Source organism: Lithobates pipiens, unplaced genomic scaffold (genome assembly GCF_037356315.1).
Source record: "Lithobates pipiens isolate NorthernLeopardFrog02 unplaced genomic scaffold, aLitPip1_a1.2 Scaffold_13, whole genome shotgun sequence".
Taxonomy (NCBI): Eukaryota; Metazoa; Chordata; class Amphibia; order Anura; family Ranidae; genus Lithobates; species Lithobates pipiens.
In genome coordinates, this window is record NW_027507718.1 from 249308188 (window position 1) to 249327045 (window position 18858).

At 46.4% G+C, this 18858-nt stretch overlaps 1 protein-coding gene across 1 annotated transcript in view; it reads right to left on the minus strand.

The window, feature by feature from the left end:
- The window catches only part of PPEF2 (protein phosphatase with EF-hand domain 2), a 102557-nt gene that overhangs the window by 73946 nt on the left and 9753 nt on the right, over positions 1 to 18858 (minus strand). The window contains exons 3-5 of the mRNA XM_077476508.1: positions 18510 to 18527; positions 3634 to 3657; positions 943 to 1070 (exon numbers count right to left, since the gene is read on the minus strand). Coding sequence (XP_077332634.1) covers positions 943 to 1070; positions 3634 to 3657; positions 18510 to 18527 — 170 coding nt within the window. The remainder of the gene's footprint in view (positions 1 to 942; positions 1071 to 3633; positions 3658 to 18509; positions 18528 to 18858) is intronic.

The following is an 18858-nucleotide window of genomic DNA, read 5'->3' on the forward strand; positions in this document are numbered from 1 at the left end:
TTGAACACATAGCACTGTATTGTGTGGAGATTTATTATTCACATTTATGTTTTTTTTTTTTTTTTACATTGGAGGCTTTTAATGCAGCAGCAATGTAACACTAAAGTATATAATCTTATTTTAATTTTCACATTTATAATTTCCCATTTATGCTATTCTCTACAGCAAGGAGTGGGTTTTATAATTAAATAATATACATTACATTAATCTAAGCCATCTTGATTCATTTTAAACTGGCTACATACTAATTTTTTTCTGTTCAGCCAACAGATTCCTCCATCCTGAAGGAATCCTCCCTTCCCGCCGTGGCATTGTATGCTGACAGCAGGACCCACAGCTTTGGGTGATAAAAAAAATGTTGTCCCTTCAAAAGAGGTCATTAAATGGCCACACGCCGATTGAAATTTGGCTAGTCCCAGATGAACCAGCCACATTTCGAACAGGGTATATGACCAGCTTTGGCTGAGCTCAGAAGTGTGTTGACAAGATTAAAGTCTCTTGAATGAATCATACCTGGAAATCTGGGTCATCAAGGCATTAATAAGGCTTATTGCTAAGTAAACAATGATAATGATAAGGTGAGCAGGCACATTCACCTTAACATGTCTACTTCCTAGATAACACAAATATCTGGATCTAGGGCAAAAGTATACTTATAGTGAGTGGTCCTACATAAAATATAGACATATGAAATTAAATAAATATTCATATAGGCATATCTGTATTTGATTTCGGATATATTATTATCATATTGGTTTTGAAAATAAGGCCCCTTTTACATGGGTGCCTCCGCTTAACGGAATCTAGTTGCTCAGTCCGATGATCCCTGCTGAGCAGACGGTGGCCTGCGATATATTCCATTTTTTGAGGTTTACATACACTTTATCTAGTAAGTGTTGATTCATAGCATACCACTGAAAAGTTCCGATCTTTCTCTATTACCTTGATTTGGTCTTGCTCTCCTGTGTATTCTATGGACTGGAAGATACTCCAAGTACATCTCCTTCGGACTTCTAACTGGGCCACATAACGCCTGTACCAACGCTGGATGAGGACAGCCGACTTGAAAGCTTCAAAATTTAAGAATGCCCATTAAAATGTTTCCTACTGGACCATCACTGCTAGATATCACCTCTACACTATACAGGTGTATAGGAGTGTGGAAGGGTTGCAACCTCTGTCATGTCTTTATTATATTTTAAATTTAAAACGGCAATAGACATGAACACAAGTAAGGATTACAATAGTTACCACAGTATGCAGTGTTCATAGACCGGGGGTCAGCAACCAGTAGATCGCAGCCAGGTGACTGGTAGATCACAGTCTGGGTTTCCTGACCTACCATCCCAGAGCATCGAACAGAGTGCAATGCAGATAATTTACTTGTAAAGTTGGAGCTGTAGAAGGGAGCATAAGCCGTGTAAGCTGATGCTTCCTCTGTAGTGCTGGCTCCTGTCCCATGCAGAGTGATACCAACTGCACTCCATTTGTTATCCTGGCTAGCAGTCTCCAGAGTGGTGCCAGCAGCAGGAAAGAAGAGCTTTTCAGATCAGTATGAAGCTGATTTAAACCCATGATTGCCATGCAATGCATGCAGGCATGTACTGGCCATTGGGACTACAGGGAGTTTCCCGGTGGGCCGATGGCTCAGTGGGCTGGTCAGGTTCAGTGCTGGAGCCACTCCTCTCTGACAGTGAGTGATTGCGATTTCACTCCTGTTAGGTGGAGCAGCTGCCGTCACTTGTTGGAGAGAGCATTAGGCCTTCTGCTCCCTCCAGCCTGCAGGGGGAGATAGACAGCTGGCAGACGTTCCATTCTCTCTCCCCTTATCACTTGTCACTTATCACATGACTGGAGAGAGGAACGAGAAGTTGCCTTCAAAACTGAGTACACGTCGGAGGGGGAGGAGAGGGAGGATACTCTGATGTAAGGGGAAGTGCTGATGGAGACACTCAAAATTAAAGTGGGCCAGTCATGATAAAGTCCAGGGCCAAATTTTTGTCCCAGCCCAGCCCTGAATGCATGTGATTGCTATACAGTAGTATGGCAATTAGAGGTTTTAAATCAGGTGTGAGGAGGTGAAACTGTGCTTGGGGATCTTCAACTTCTCCCATATCCGCCTCTTTAAGGTTGCCTACACCTGTCAGAGACTATATACTATAATAAGCACATGAAGAAGATATTTTCATGGAAAATAAATTATGTCATCTAACTATCAGTAGATAATCTACCATCATATTATACAAAATGTTTCACATGTATTACACAAGGGACATTGAAGCTCCCAACTGTCCCTCTCTGGGTACCAAAACTTTCTGTCCCATTCTCCAACCGCTGTCCCTCTTTCTAGTCTTATACTACTGTAAAAAATGCACAATATAACTACAAAAATGCACCGTAACAAAAATGCAAAAATGCACCGTAACACATTAAAACACGTTAAAAAAACGGATTCAGAAATGCAACGGAAACGGATCTGGAGTGCGTTTTTGTGGTGGAAACCGATCCTAATAAAGGAGGTGTGTTACTGGCCAGATCACCAGGTAAAAGCAGATAGAAAGAAGACTGAAAAAATAAAACTGCTGCAGCCACCACATTTAATGAAAGTTGCAATGTATTACATTTTTAGTTGTGTGTTTAATACCACTTTAAAGCTGCCAGACATCACTTTCACACCGTGCCTAGTATGGTTAGTTGTTCTAGTTGTTAGAGCTCTCAGGGCTGTTTTTTATTACTGGTCCAGCCTTGGCATTGTAAATTGTCTGCAAATTATTTAAAATGCTACATATTGTAACTATAAATTTAGTTTTAAAAAATTAATCTGAACATTGAATCATATACTGTATATTGGTCACAGAGCACCCCGTAAATAATTATACATTATACAGATCAGTATTGCCCATTGAGTAAAGTTACATATTCCTCTCCTGCAGGTGAGCAAAGAACACATTTTCCATTTAGACCTTCATTGCACCCTGCCTTCAGGTGGGCCACAAGATTGCAGCACCTAAAGGCTAGTACATACATGGGCTGGATGTCGGGCGGCATCGGTCGGTTCAAAAGAAACCAGCTGACATTCGGCCCGTGTGTGCAGCTGGTCTGACAGACAGCTTCTGTCGAAGGGGCATGACTGGAAAAGGTCTGCCAGTTGGCATTTGATGGCTGAGAGCGCTGAACCGTGTGTTCTGGGGGGGCATCCCCCTCTGTCAGAACACAATAGCTCAGCAGGGGGTGCCCCCCTCTGTCATAACATAATAGCTCAGCTGGGTGGGGGGGGGAGTCAATCCAATGCCGGTACGGCTGCTCTTCCCAAGCTGTCAGTTTTTTTTTTGTTCAGCCCACTTGGTTGAACGAAAAAAAAATAGTATTGTGTTCCAGGTTTAAGTCTAATCATTTTACTTGATCTTTCTGCATAGTAGGTAAATCTTGCTAAATTGGATTAGGATTAATAAAATATCTTCATGAATATATTTACAACTATAAAGGATGAAAAATATCAGAAAAAAAAGAGAGCAAGCAGCAGGTTAAATTGCAGAACCTATGAATCATTATCTGTTTGTGCTCATCAGCTGCTATATCTTTGGTAAACATGTTTGTTATATTTGTTCTCTATAATATATGCTGAAAACCTACCAGTTCCTGCCGGTGCAATAGAACCTGTAAGGCAATTGATAAAAAGGTATGTTACTTTGTCTAATATTAGTTTCGGTATTCAATCAACTAAAGCTGAGCTGTATTGTACAAGGGAATAAAGAAGGTGATATCAAGTTGATTTTGCTAATTACGTTTGCTAATTTTGTATTAATGAATATAGAGCTGCAATGATTTTTATCTTTTATATCTGTCTGGAGATCAACTTTAAAACACAGACAAAATGGAAAACCTTTCAAAAAAAATAAAAATCTGATCTGTTTTAAGTTGCAGCACTGACTTAAATAAGAAGGTAAAAACAAATAAAGAAATAGTGCAAAACGATACTGTAGTTAGTGATGGCCGAACGGTTCGCCCGGCGGTCGTTTCGCGGCGAATTTCCGACTTTCGCCGTCCGCGGGTTCGAACGCCTTTTTCCGTCGTTCGCCCCGGCGGACTTACGTGTTTAATGTATACAAGAACTTTAACCTTTCGTGACACGTTTATCATGTGTTACAGGACAACCAATTGAGACATGACAGCTCATGGACACTTGGACATTCCCCCTAACCTATAAATACACCCGATCCGGTGGCCATTTTACATTCTTTCTTCTGTCACTGTAGGGAAAGGATCCTGTGTGGAGTAGGGACAGAGAAAACGCTAGCTATTTGGTACACAAAAGTTCTTTTCAGGACTGGTATAGGTGTTAGGTCAGCAGCCTGAGTTTCTTTTGTCAGTTTAGATAAAGGGACAGAGCGCTGTATGCTGCTATTTTAGGGACAGCTCAGCCAGATTAGTCTTTCTTCATCATCATCATCATCATCATCATTAGCTGTTACTATCAGGTCCACAAAAGAGCTGTTCCAGCTAATCGTTCCAGCCTACTCTTTTTTGCCAATTTGTATAGGGACAGGCAGGAAGCAGTGTGTCAGGCAGTGAGGATAATTTTAAAGACTTGCTGTTACTATTAGTTCCACAAAGGTTCTTTTCAGGACTGGTATCAGTGGTACGGTAATAGGCTTGTACACGTATAATATTCTTTCTTCCAAATATAGAAAGAATATTATACTTGACTGCTGCCCTTCTGCTGCAGTCTGCTAATCATTCACAACTCACTTGTTCCACAAAGCTCTTTATCAGGACTGGTAACTTGGTCTGTCTAGGGTGCTACGGTACATAGGCTTGGGTGCGGTACAGTCTGCTGTTCTGTAAGGACCGCTATCGGTCCACAATACATAGGGTTGCCGTGCACTACTGCTGACCGCTGCCCTATACTGCAGCAGTCCTTCATTGGTATAGGGACTGACGTACAGTCTGCTAATCACTAACACACAACCTGCTTGGTCCACAAAAGTTCTTATAAGGACTGGTAACTTGGTATAGGGTGCTACGGTACATAGGCCTGAGTGCGTTACAGTCTGCTGTTCTGTAAGGACCGCTATCGGTCCACAATACATAGGGTTGCCGTGCACTACTGCTGACCGCTGCCCTATACTGCAGCAGTCCTTCAGCGGTATAGGGACTGACGCACAGTCTGCTAAACACTAACACACAACCTGCTTGGTCCACAAAAGTTTTTATAAGGACTGGTAACTTGGTATAGGGTGCTACGGTACATAGGCCTGAGTGCAGTACAGTCTGCTGTTCTGTAAGGACCGCTATCGGTCCACAATACATAGGGTTGCCGTGCACTACTGCTGACCGCTGCCCTATACTGCAGCAGTCCTTCATTGGTATAGGGACTGACGTACAGTCTGCTAATCACTAACACACAACCTGCTTGGTCCACAAAAGTTCTTATAAGGACTGGTAACTTGGTATAGGGTGCTACGGTACATAGGCCTGAGTGCGTTACAGTCTGCTGTTCTGTAAGGACCGCTATCGGTCCACAATACATAGGGTTGCCGTGCACTACTGCTGACCGCTGCCCTATACTGCAGCAGTCCTTCATTGGTATAGGGACTGACGTACAGTCTGCTAATCACTAACACACAACCTGCTTGTTCCACAAAAGTTCTTATAAGGACTGGTAACTTGGTATAGGGTGCTACGGTACATAGGCTTGAGTGCGGTACAGTCTGCTGTTCTGTAAGGACCGCTATCGGTCCACAATAGATAGGGTTGACGTGCACCACTGCTGACCGCTGCCCTATACTGCAGCAGTCCTTCAGCGGTATAGGGACTGACGTACAGTCTGCTAAACACTAATACACAACCTGCTTGGTCCACAAAAGTTCTTATAAGGACTGGTAACTTGGTATAGGGTGCTACGGTACATAGGCTTGAGTGCGGTACAGTCTGCTGTTCTGTAAGGACCGCTATCGGTCCACAATAGATAGGGTTGACGTGCACCACTGCTGACCGCTGCCCTATACTGCAGCAGTCCTTCAGCGGTATAGGGACTGACGCACAGTCTGCTAAACACTAACACACAACCTGCTTGGTCCACAAAAGTTTTTATAAGGACTGGTAACTTGGTATAGGGTGCTACGGTACATAGGCCTGAGTGCGTTACAGTCTGCTGTTCTGTAAGGACCGCTATCGGTCCACAATACATAGGGTTGCCGTGCACTACTGCTGACCGCTGCCCTATACTGCAGCAGTCCTTCATTGGTATAGGGACTGACGTACAGTCTGCTAATCACTAACACACAACCTGCTTGGTCCACAAAAGTTCTTATAAGGACTGGTAACTTGGTATAGGGTGCTACGGTACATAGGCCTGAGTGCGTTACAGTCTGCTGTTCTGTAAGGACCGCTATCGGTCCACAATACATAGGGTTGCCGTGCACTACTGCTGACCGCTGCCCTATACTGCAGCAGTCCTTCAGCGGTATAGGGACTGACGCACAGTCTGCTAAACACTAACACACAACCTGCTTGGTCCACAAAAGTTCTTATAAGGACTGGTAACTTGGTATAGGGTGCTACGGTACATAGGCCTGAGTGCAGTACAGTCTGCTGTTCTGTAAGGACCGCTATCGGTCCACAATACATAGGGTTGCCGTGCACTACTGCTGACCGCTGCCCTATACTGCAGCAGTCCTTCATTGGTATAGGGACTGACGTACAGTCTGCTAATCACTAACACACAACCTGCTTGTTCCACAAAAGTTCTTATAAGGACTGGTAACTTGGCATAGGGTGCTACGGTACATAGGCTTGAGTGCGGTACAGTCTGCTGTTCTGTAAGGACCGCTATCGGTCCACAATAGATAGGGTTGACGTGCACCACTGCTGACCGCTGCCCTATACTGCAGCAGTCCTTCAGCGGTATAGGGACTGACGTACAGTCTGCTAAACACTAATACACAACCTGCTTGGTCCACAAAAGTTCTTATAAGGACTGGTAACTTGGTATAGGGTGCTACGGTACATAGGCTTGAGTGCGGTACAGTCTGCTGTTCTGTAAGGACCGCTATCGGTCCACAATAGATAGGGTTGACGTGCACCACTGCTGACCGCTGCCCTATACTGCAGCAGTCCTTCAGCGGTATAGGGACTGACGCACAGTCTGCTAAACACTAACACACAACCTGCTTGGTCCACAAAAGTTTTTATAAGGACTGGTAACTTGGTATAGGGTGCTACGGTACATAGGCCTGAGTGCGTTACAGTCTGCTGTTCTGTAAGGACCGCTATCGGTCCACAATACATAGGGTTGCCGTGCACTACTGCTGACCGCTGCCCTATACTGCAGCAGTCCTTCATTGGTATAGGGACTGACGTACAGTCTGCTAATCACTAACACACAACCTGCTTGGTCCACAAAAGTTCTTATAAGGACTGGTAACTTGGTATAGGGTGCTACGGTACATAGGCCTGAGTGCGTTACAGTCTGCTGTTCTGTAAGGACCGCTATCGGTCCACAATACATAGGGTTGCCGTGCACTACTGCTGACCGCTGCCCTATACTGCAGCAGTCCTTCAGCGGTATAGGGACTGACGCACAGTCTGCTAAACACTAACACACAACCTGCTTGGTCCACAAAAGTTCTTATAAGGACTGGTAACTTGGTATAGGGTGCTACGGTACATAGGCTTGAGTGCGGTACAGTCTGCTGTTCTGTAAGGACCGCTATCGGTCCACAATAGATAGGGTTGACGTGCACCACTGCTGACCGCTGCCCTATACTGCAGCAGTCCTTCAGCGGTATAGGGACTGACGTACAGTCTGCTAAACACTAATACACAACCTGCTTGGTCCACAAAAGTTCTTATAAGGACTGGTAACTTGGTATAGGGTGCTACGGTACATAGGCTTGAGTGCGGTACAGTCTGCTGTTCTGTAAGGACCGCTATAGGTCCACAATAGATAGGGTTGACGTGCACCACTGCTGACCGCTCACCTATACTGCAGCAGTCCTTCAGCGGTATAGGGACTAAGAGTTTTGTCACAGGGTCATTTAAAAAATGACATGCAGAGGAAGAGGCAGGCCCTTCCGCAGGGGTGGTAGGGGTAGGGCAGGAGCAACAGGCTTGAGCCAAAGTGGGAAGTTGCAGAAGGTGCGTTCAATTACTTTAAAGGATGCACCAGACTTGGTTGAGTGGCTCGCTCAGCCTTACTCTTCTGCACCCTCCTCATCCTCTCGATCTGCACCCTCTTCTTCACTCTCTGCTATGTGCACCCCCAAAGACACTACCACCAACAACACGACCACCACCACCACCACCACCACATACCTTCCGCTTGAGTCACTGGAATTATTTTCCGATCCATATCAAGAGGACATTTCTGATGCGCAGCCACTCTTGGTATTGGATCAGGAAGAGGAGGTAGCAACAAGCGCTACTCAGCAGTCTGACGCCAGTACCCAGATCAGCCCAAGGAGGAGGTTGGTCCCCGGTGTTGCTGCCTACTCTACTTATAGCGGTGGGGAAGGTGACGTTGATGATGACGTGTCTAGTGATGTCACGTGGGTGCCCACAAGAGAGGAAGAGGAGGGGAGTTCAGAGGGAGATATGGACCAGCAGATAGGGAGGAGAAGCAGCAATGACTTACATTGCACAGCAGGGACAAAGCAGACTGCAAATGTATCAGGAGCGAGTCATCGACCATGTACGGTCACATCTGGCGCTCCCAGGACACCGGCACATGGCTCCGCAGTGTGGGCTTTTTTTAACGTGTCCGCTGCTGACAATAGCGTTGCCATCTGCAATCTTTGCAGTCAACGCGTTAGTCGCGGTAAGCCCAATACTCACCTAGGGACGACCGCCTTAAGAAGGCACATGAGCAGCCATCACCGAGCCCAGTGGGAGCAACGGAACACACAAAGCCACACTGCAGGCTCTCACCGTCCAGCCTCGTCTTCTACTTCTCCTTCTCCTCTCTCCTCACAATTGTCCTCCACTCCACCTTCCATCACGCCAAGCTCACATTTTTCTGCAAAAAGGCAGGCTTCCGTGGGCCTAATGTTTGAGCGTAAAAAAATGATGACGCCGGATAACCCTCTTGCCCAACGGTTGGCGGCTGGCTTGTCAGAACTCATAGCCCGCCAACTACTGCCATATAAACTGGTGGACTCGGAGGCCTTTCGCAAATTTGTGGCCATTGGAACACCACAATGGAAGGTCCCAGGAAGGAAGTATTTCTCAGAGAAGGGCATCCCAGAGCTATATGGCCATGTTCAGCGGCAAGTGAATGTATCTCTGGCACACAGTGTCGGTGCCAAGATACATCTGACCACAGACACGTGGTCTAGCAAACACGGGCAGGGAAGGTATATCAGTTTTACTGCCCACTGGGTGAACCTTCTGACGGCCGTCAAGCATGTAACCCGTGGCACCCGTGTAGATTTGGTTTTACCGCCACGGATTGCATGCAGGCCTGACTCTTCTTCTCCTCCTCCTACTCCATCCTCCTCCCTCTCCTCCTCAGCTGCCTCCTCCTTTTCCGCTGCTAGCGTCTCTTCCACTGCACCGCCCAAGCTCCCCAGAACCTATTCCACATGCCAGGTGAGACGTTGCCATGCCGTGCTGCGTCTGTTGTGCCTGGAAGCAAAGAGCCACACTGGCCCGGCACTCCTTTCAGCTTTGCGTTCACAGGCAGATGAGTGGCTAACACCGCTCAATTTGACAGTTGGTAAAGTGGTGTGTGACAACGGTGCCAATCTGCTTAGCGCATTGAAACAGGGCAAAATCACGCACGTGCCGTGCATGGCACACGTCTTAAACTTGGTCGTGCAGCGATTCCTTGTCAAATACCCTGGGGTCCAGGACATCTTGCGGCAGGCAAGGAAAATCTCGGCCCATTTCAGAAGATCTTACACGGCCATGGCTCGCCTTGCTGACATTCAGCGGCGACACCATCTGCCGGTCAGACGTCTTATTTGCGATTGCCCGACGCGATGGAACTCAACCTTCTATATGCTTGATAGGCTGCTCCAGCAGAAACGTGCAGTTAACGTCTACCTGTATGAACTCTGCGAAAGAAACGGTTCTGGGGAGCTGGGTTTTTTTTCACCGCGCCAGTGGCTGCTCATGCGCGACACATGCAGACTTCTGCGGCCATTTGAGGAGATCACCAAACTGGTCAGTCGCAGCCATGGCGCCATCAGTGACATGGTACCTTATGCCTTCTTTCTGGAGCGTGCATTGCGTCGTGTCATTGATCAGGCTGTGGAGGAGCAGGAGCGGGAAGATGAGGAAGTCGCAATGCTGGATGAATTCCCAGGGGGGGCTACTCTATCTGAGACAAGTCAACAACAGGAGTCTGATGAGGAGTCAGAGGAGGATGGTGCCGGGGCGGATGAGCAGGAGCAAGAAGAGCATGCTTTAAACCTTTCTGGGATCCCTGTTGTGCGAGGATGGGGAGAGGAGAATGAAGAGGACGACATTATCCTGGATGATGAGCAGGAGCCAGGCCACCACACCGCTTCCACTTTAGTGCAAATGGGGGCCTTCATGCTCCAGTGTTTTAATAGGGACCCCCGTATAAAAAGCATGAGGGTCAAGGACCAGTACTGGGTGGCAACGTACTTAGACCCCCGGTACAAACACAAAATGGCGGAAATGTTACCGCCGTCGCAGAGGGCTGTCAGAATGCAGCACTTCCAGGCCTTGCTTCGAGAAATGCTGCATTCTGCTTTTGCGTGCGCTGGCAGAGGAGCAATTCCCACTCCCAGAGAAGGATTTGCGGGTACCAATCCAACAGCGCCTGCAAGAAGAGGCCGGTTTGAAGATGTGTTGGTGACTTCGGATATGAGGTCATTCTTTCAGCCGACCCATCGACAGGTGTCATCCGGATCCAGCATCAGGGAACGCCTAGACCGTCAGGTGTCCGACTACATTGGGTTAACGGCCGATGTGGACGCTCTGAGGAGTGATGAACCCCTAGACTACTGGGTGGGCAGGCTTGACCTCTGGCCAGAGCTTGCCCAATTTGCAATCGAACTGTTGGCTTGCCCCTCATCCAGTGTCCTGTCCGAAAGGACGTTCAGCGCAGCAGGGGGGATTGTGACCGATAAGCGTACTCGCCTAGCTCACCACAGTGTTAACTACCTCACATTTCTAAAAATGAATGAGGCATGGATCTCGGAGGAATTCAACACATGTGATCAGTAGACCATGTATATGTCTATAAACAATTTTTGGAATCAAGCACACAGACCTTCTTAATTCATTTGGCTCACTTCCCTGACCCAAAAAAGCACACCGTACTATATGCCCCTACCCTCCTCTTTGAAGAGGTTGAGCGGTGTCATATTTCTACTGGGGCTGCTTATTATGAGGGGTTCCCACCATCCCTGTGCTGTGCTGACTTCCTCCTGGGTGTTCTTATTATGAGGGGCTCCCACCATCCCTGTGCTGTGCTGACTTCCTCCTGGGGGTTCTTATTATGAGGGGATCACACCATCCCTGTGCTGTGCTGACTTCCTCCTGGGGCTGCTTACGGTGCTGCTGTCAGCGCTGTATGTCACGGAGCTGCTGTCAGCGCTGTATGTCACGGAGCTGCTGTCAGCGCTGTATGTCACGGAGCTGCTGTCAGCGCTGTATGTCACGGAGCTGCTGTCAGCGCTGTATGTCACGGAGCTGCTGTCAGCGCTGTATGTCACGGAGCTGCTGTCAGCGCTGTATGTCACGGAGCTGCTGTCAGCGCTGTATGTCACGGAGCTGCTGTCAGCGCTGTATGTCACGGAGCTGCTGTCAGCGCTGTATGTCACGGAGCTGCTGTCAGCGCTGTATGTCACGGTGCTGCTGTCAGCGCTGTATGTCACGGAGCTGCTGTCAGCGCTGTATGTCACGGAGCTGCTGTCAGTGCTGTATGTCACGGAGCTGCTGTCAGCGCTGTATGTCACGGAGCTGCTGTCAGCGCTGTATGTCACGGAGCTGCTGTCAGCGCTGTATGTCACGGTGCTGCTGTCAGCGCTGTATGTCACGGAGCTGCTGTCAGCGCTGTATGTCACGGAGCTGCTGTCAGCGCTGTATGTCACGGAGCTGCTGTCAGCGCTGTATGTCACGGAGCTGCTGTCAGCGCTGTATGTCACGGAGCTGCTGTCAGCGCTGTATGTCACGGTGCTGATGTCAGTGCTCTGTATTACGGTGCTGCTGTCAGTGCTCTGTATCTCCTGCACCCTCTTGTTTGCCTACCCTGGTCCCTGACCTTCCCTCTCCTCCATTGCCTTCATTAGCTCCATAGTCCTGAATTGTCAGAACAATTTCCCAAATAAAAAAAAAATGCTTGTAGTTATCGATCCCAAATTCACCTCATACATGTATTATGCTATTGTCCAGGTGGTGGGACTACGTGCTACCCCCTAATAATTACCCCGTGGCCGCAAATTCGACCTAAAGGTTTGCGAAATTCGCCTCCCATTGAAGTCAATGGAGCCCGCGGCGAACGGTCGTTTTCGCGAACGTTTGTGTCCGTTCGCGTTTCGCGTTCGCGAAACGTCCCGTCGGAAGTTCGTCCATCACTAACTGTAGTTTCCCAAATATCTCAACATCAAAAATATTTGTGCCTTGTTTCCTTATGGAAGCCACCAGCCTTGAAACCATAGGATGGAAGTTGGATATTTATATCTACCTTAGAAGCAAAATCAGTGCTACACTGCTATCAGTGGGGTATAATCCATCTGGGAGACCTATTGTTAGTGGGATTAACTCTGTCACCTCGCAAATTGGTAAATATATTGATGTGTTCTTACAGCCCTTGGTTTACAATACTCCAGCCTTTTTAAGTGATACTATGCAAATAAAAAAATAAACCTCGGAATTGACTATTGGAGATGATGTATTATTAGTGACAGTCGATGTTTCATCGCTGTACACCATCATACTCCATCAGAGTTCCAAGCGGCTGAATATTTTCTGGATAAGGACAACAGGTTGACTCCATCTTATAAACAGTTCATTTTGGACAGTTCAGGTTATGTTAGGGTCTTTGAGGTGCCATTGCGGCTTCCAATATGTCAGTAGAACTACACAGGCACTCAATGTGAGGATAGGTAAACATCTTACAAATATTAAAAGAGGGTTTATAGGACACAGTGTGTCTAAGCATTTTCATCAATGCCACAATAGGAACCCTTCCCTTTTGCAGGTTGTAAGCATTGAAAATTGGAGGGGAAATAACCTTAAAAAATCTATAAGGCCGCGTACACACGGGCGGATTGTCTGCCCAACTTAGTCCGCTGAACCGTGTTTCAGCGGACAATCCGCTCGTGTGTGGGCTTCAGCGGACTTTTTCAGCGGACAGTCTGACGGATTTAGTCTTTCGGAATTTCCGTAATTTTGTCCGTCCAAACTTGGTTTCAGCGGACAGTCCGCTCGTGTGTAGGCAAGTTGGACGGACTAAGTATGGCGCATGCTCAGAAAGGATTTACACGGCCGAAGGTTGCATTGCAGTGTATTGGACGTCGTTTTTCTAGTCCCGTCATACGTGCTGTACACGTCATCGCGCAAGTTTTCAGCGGACTGTCTGTTCATCGTGTGTGGTCAAGTCGGTTCATTCAAAAGTTGAACGGACTGTCTGTCGGATTGTCTGACGAACTTAGTTGGGCAGACAATCCGCCCGTGTGTACGCGGCCTAACGATTGTGAAACCCAGTGGATCTATTATTTACAAACTTATAGACTGCTGGGGCTCAACATAGAATGGGAAAGTAACTGTTACATTGATAACATTTAATCTTCTGTTTAGTATCCAATGAGAGATATGAGTTGGTTCAATTGCTTGCTGCATGATACCCGGCACTTTACAAGTTAATTTGAATTCTACTTTATTCAGAAATAAGGTAAATTGGTACTTAAGTGGAGGTTTTTCCTCTTTTTTGTCCATTCTCCCAGGTTTCGGAGGGGATGTTTTGAAGTTTTTTAGATTTTTATGTACTGTGTTTGTATCATTGATTCATTTAATGTGTAATGTATGTCCAATTAATTAAAATGTTCTTATTTTTTGTTTTTATGTACTTTTATTTGATCCTTTTAAGATATGTATGATCAGTAATGATCTTTTTGATTTTTTGTTTAGTATTGATTAGATATATTGCTTCACGGCATATTACGAGTCAGTGGTGACATGGATATGGAAATATAGATATCTGTGACTTCTGGGGCCACCCGCATCTATTTGTATTTAAATATGGATGGCTGATATCCCAGATTAGTCTCCTTTCCCAGTTGAAGCCTGTTACGTGGAAACGCATCAGGCGGAGCCACTATCTGTGACATCATCCCACACAGGCTGGCTCTGACCACCACCATATTTGTTTTATGCTGACCTTTTGACTGCTTATTTGTAAGTGTTTACTACATTTTTTAGTAAATGTTTTAAAAATATTACACTATGAGGCTTTCCTCTTCTCTCTGCACACATTGGGAGTATTGCTACCGTATTCCCAATCATTGGTTACCTTGGGGTATCTTGGAGTAACTACCATCACCACCCATGAATCAGATCTCTCTTCCAGCCTGATCGCTGAGTCCATTGAAATTTAAACAAGCGCAAGTGATCTTTGTTACCTGAGATCCACTATTTCTGGTAAGAGGCGAGTGTTTGTGGTGATGGGATCTATCTGAACACCATGTTTACCTGGATTGCGTTAGGAATACTGATATTTCATCACAGTTTTTCCTATCACAGAATTGGGTGTTGCTATTAATAACTTTTTCATAAGAGTTTTTTTGGACTTATGTATGGACACATTTTTCTTGAAAGATTATTACTCTTTTTCACAGAGTGTTTGTATTCAATATAAATTTTTATTCACATATATGTCATAATGATTACCAGTTTAGTCATGTGTGGTTACGTTATCAATCATTGTTTTTTTGATTATCACCATTATTATTTGTTTGGTATCAGATTAGCGCGCCTATTTCTTAATTATTACCTATTTAGTCTGGTGTTCTGACTTTTTGTGAATCCGTTTGCATTAATTGGTTTGTTGTGAGGGGTAGAGGGATAAGCGCAGGAATCCTTATTTGTACATATTTAATATCAGTGCTATAAAGTTACAATTGTAGATGACATGTCAGCATAGAGCCAATGGAATGATTTGAATATCTCAATGTTTGCAAAATAATTAATTTATTTTTAAAATATGCGAGTTACATACAAGGTGGTATCATAAAGTTTTGAGACTAGCTCTGTTTAGAAGAAAGTACTTTATTTATCTACATTTACACACTATAACTGCTGCACTGATCGAGGTACGGCGAGCAAAGCAGAGACATGACATCTCTCACCACCCCTGCCCGCATCACTGCTGTTTCACCCTCTCACTCTAGGAGAGGACGGAACACAGTAGCAACTCTGTCCCTACAGGATGGGGAGAGGCTGCAAGAAGAGGTTGTGAGTAAGTTCTTCCACTGCAGAAAAAAAAAACCTTACAAATTGGCCTTAAATGCATATTTTTGGTTACAGGTTACAGAGACATTCTGGTGGCTGGTGACAGGTGGCAAGTGACATGCTGCATCTGGTGGCAGGTGATGGGTGGCAAGTGACAAACTGCATCTGGTGGCAGACGATGGGTGGAAAGTGAAAATCTGCATCTGGTGGCAGGTGATGGCGGCAAGTGACACTCTGCATCTGGTGGCAGGCGACAGTGGCAAGGGACAAGCTGCAATTGGTGACAGGCAATGGTGGCAAGTGACATGCTGCATCAGGTGGCAGACAACAGTGGCAAGTGACAAGCTGCATCTGATGGCAGCCGATAGGTGGCAAATGATGACATGCTGCATTTGGTGGCAGGTGATCATGGCAAGTGACAAGCTGCATCTGGTGGCAGGCGATGGGTGGAAAGTGACAAGCTGCATCTGGTGGCAGGCGACAGGTGGAAAGTGACAAGCTGCATCTGGTGGCAGGCGATGGTGGCAAGTAACACTCTACATCTGGTGGCAGGCGATGGTGGCAAGTAACACTCTACATCTGGTGGCAGGCAACGGTGGCAAGTGACATGCTGCATCTGGTTGCAGGTGACAGCGGCAAGAGACAAGCTGCATCTGGTGGCAGCCGACCGGGGGCAAGTGACATGCTGCATCTGGTGGCTGGTGACAGGTGCCAAGTGACATGCTGTATCTGGCGGCAGGTGACAGGTGGCAAGTGACACACTGCATCTGGCGGCAGGCGAGGGGTGGAAAGTAACACGCTGCATCTGGTGGCAGGCGAGGGGTGGCAAGTGACATGCTGCATCTGGTGGCAGGCGATGGTGCCAAGTGGCAAGCTGCATCTGGTGGCAGGCGATAGTGGCAAGTAACATGCTGAATCTGGTGGCAGGCAACAGTGGCAAATGATAAGCCGCATCTGGTGGAGGGAGACAGTGGCAAATGACAGCTGCATCTGGTGGAGGGAGACAGTGGCAAATGACAGCTGCATCTGGTGGCAGGTGATGGTGGCAAATGGCACGTTGCGTTTGGTAAAGAGACAACTTCTCCTGCGCTCTGGTGTCTTCGTCTTCAACGTGTGATACCGACAGTTTAAGATGGTAGTGTCAAAAAGGTCTTGCAGCCCTCCTTAGAATATTGGGTATTCAAATACTGGAGAAAAACAAAACAAAAAGGAAGGTGCACTGACCTAGTGTATTACCATACACAGGGCTTTATTGAAAACAGAACACATAGCAAAATGGCTACTCACAAATGAGTATTGATAAAAGGCATAATCAATACAATTGGATCCATCGCACCGAACATTGACACATCCAGATCTGATGTCAGATAAATTGATTGATGAATACCCCAACGTAAATGGCTGACGCGTTTCTGGGGAGAACCCTTTTCCTCAGAGCCAGGCAATGGACGATGCATTTGGTGGCATGGTGGCAGATGACTGCAGGAAGTGACACACTCAGGGCTCCCACTGATTCTGCAATATGGTGAGTTGAGCTATTTTATTTTACAATGTAATAATAGAAATAATGCGCTTCAATCATCCTGGCACCATATCAGCCATGGTGTGGTGATGATTGAAGCGCTAACACCTGACATTGCCCCAAAAAATCACCCAAGGCCATGGCCCCCAAACAGCCAAAAGACCCCACGGTCCTTGGCAAAAATTTTCCTCCACAACACTGGTCCCTGATGCCATGATGCTTGCCCAGATGATGAGCTTACTTGTTAATGATTGCTTGTGGATGAACATCAGCAAAAAAACAGAAACTGCAAACAATGACATTGCTCCTACAACAGAATCTGCAGCATTAAAGTGGTTGTAAACTCATATGATTTGGGCTTGCCCCGTGGTACAATGTTATTGGTCAAGCATACTCTCTTTTATTACTGAGCTGACAACGATCCCTATACCTCAGACGGCGGAGATGTGTCTGCTTGGGTTGGTGGATGCTTTGGTTCCCTCGCGGGCAGTCCGCACATTGCTGGGGCTGCTACTCTTCTATGCGAGGAAACTTGTTGTGCTTCGGTGGAGGGCCCCTACAGCGACCCTCACCCTGAGTGCATGGAAATCATTAGTTAACCTTGCAATACCACTGTACAAAGAAGCATATTCCATCCAGGGTTGCCCGCAGAAGTTTCAGAAGGTTTGGAATATCTGGTTGGAGTCTGAGACAACAATTGGGGAGCGGGACAGCCCTGTTGGGTTATCAACCTAATCTATCCAGTAGACAACTCCTCTGGTAAGCTCTCTCTAGGGTAGCGTTTGGGATGCCTGAGTATCCGGTTGACGCCCACGTGTAGATCTCTGTTGGTAGACTGCCTATAGTGCATCACTACACTTAGTGTTAATTACTGGGACTTACATTGCTCCTGTCAATTTTAGCAGCAAGCTATGGGGTTTGGTTGTTGTATGTTCTTTGGGTTAGGCTGATAGTTTTTTAGGTGTTCTGCCTTACCTGTTGTGTTGTATTGTTTGAGCCGGGGAATGCCCGAAGGCTATGTTCTGTACTTTTTCTTTTAAAACGAATAAAAAGAATTTATAAAAAAAAAAAAAAAAGTGGTTGTAAACCCTTACAAACCACTTTGACCTACAGGTAAGCCTAGATTAAGGCTTACTTGTAGGTCCAAGAAATTTCTCCTAAACCTACACGGTATATTATATTATATTTACTAAAACACAGGCACCGCTGTCTACGGGGCATGCGCCGTAGACAACGGCGCACAGGCGTACTGAGCGCGCCGCTGTCAACGGCGATATGCCGCGAGTGGCGGCTCCCATGCGCGGGAGTGACATCATCGCGGCTTCGGCGAATGACAGCGGCGGAGCAGCGAGACCCACCGAGAAGGTAGAGGCTCCGGACTACAGGGGACAGCGGTGACTTCGCTGGCTCCTGTGTCAGGTAAGTGACACATAATGGGCTACTATGCGATGCAATAGCCCACTTGACTTGGACTAAAGTAGAAATAATCACTGTGTGAGCTACAGTGTATGTATGGACATTGCCCTTTAAAAACATGCTTATAGTCATTAACAAATATCCATACCTTGATTGATGGATTGAGCTGTGGAAAGGCAGAAAAGAAAAGTTACATATAAAGTCACACAATAGATTTTTTTTTTTTTTACTTTAATTCAAATTATTCCTGTCTAATTCAGAACTTCCCCTGCTGAATTTCTCTCACACCAGAGTTATGTGCCACTCAAACTGAATTCAGTAATATAGAGGCGAGACGCAGCAAAGGGAGAGATTTCTAGAGGAACTTCACAGTGCTGGAGCATGGACTTTAAATGTGTGAATTACACACAAGCAGCTCCTATTATATTTAACCTCTTACAAAACTATAGTTATGGGTTTAATGAGTAATATATGTAAATTATAACGAAAGAGCTGCA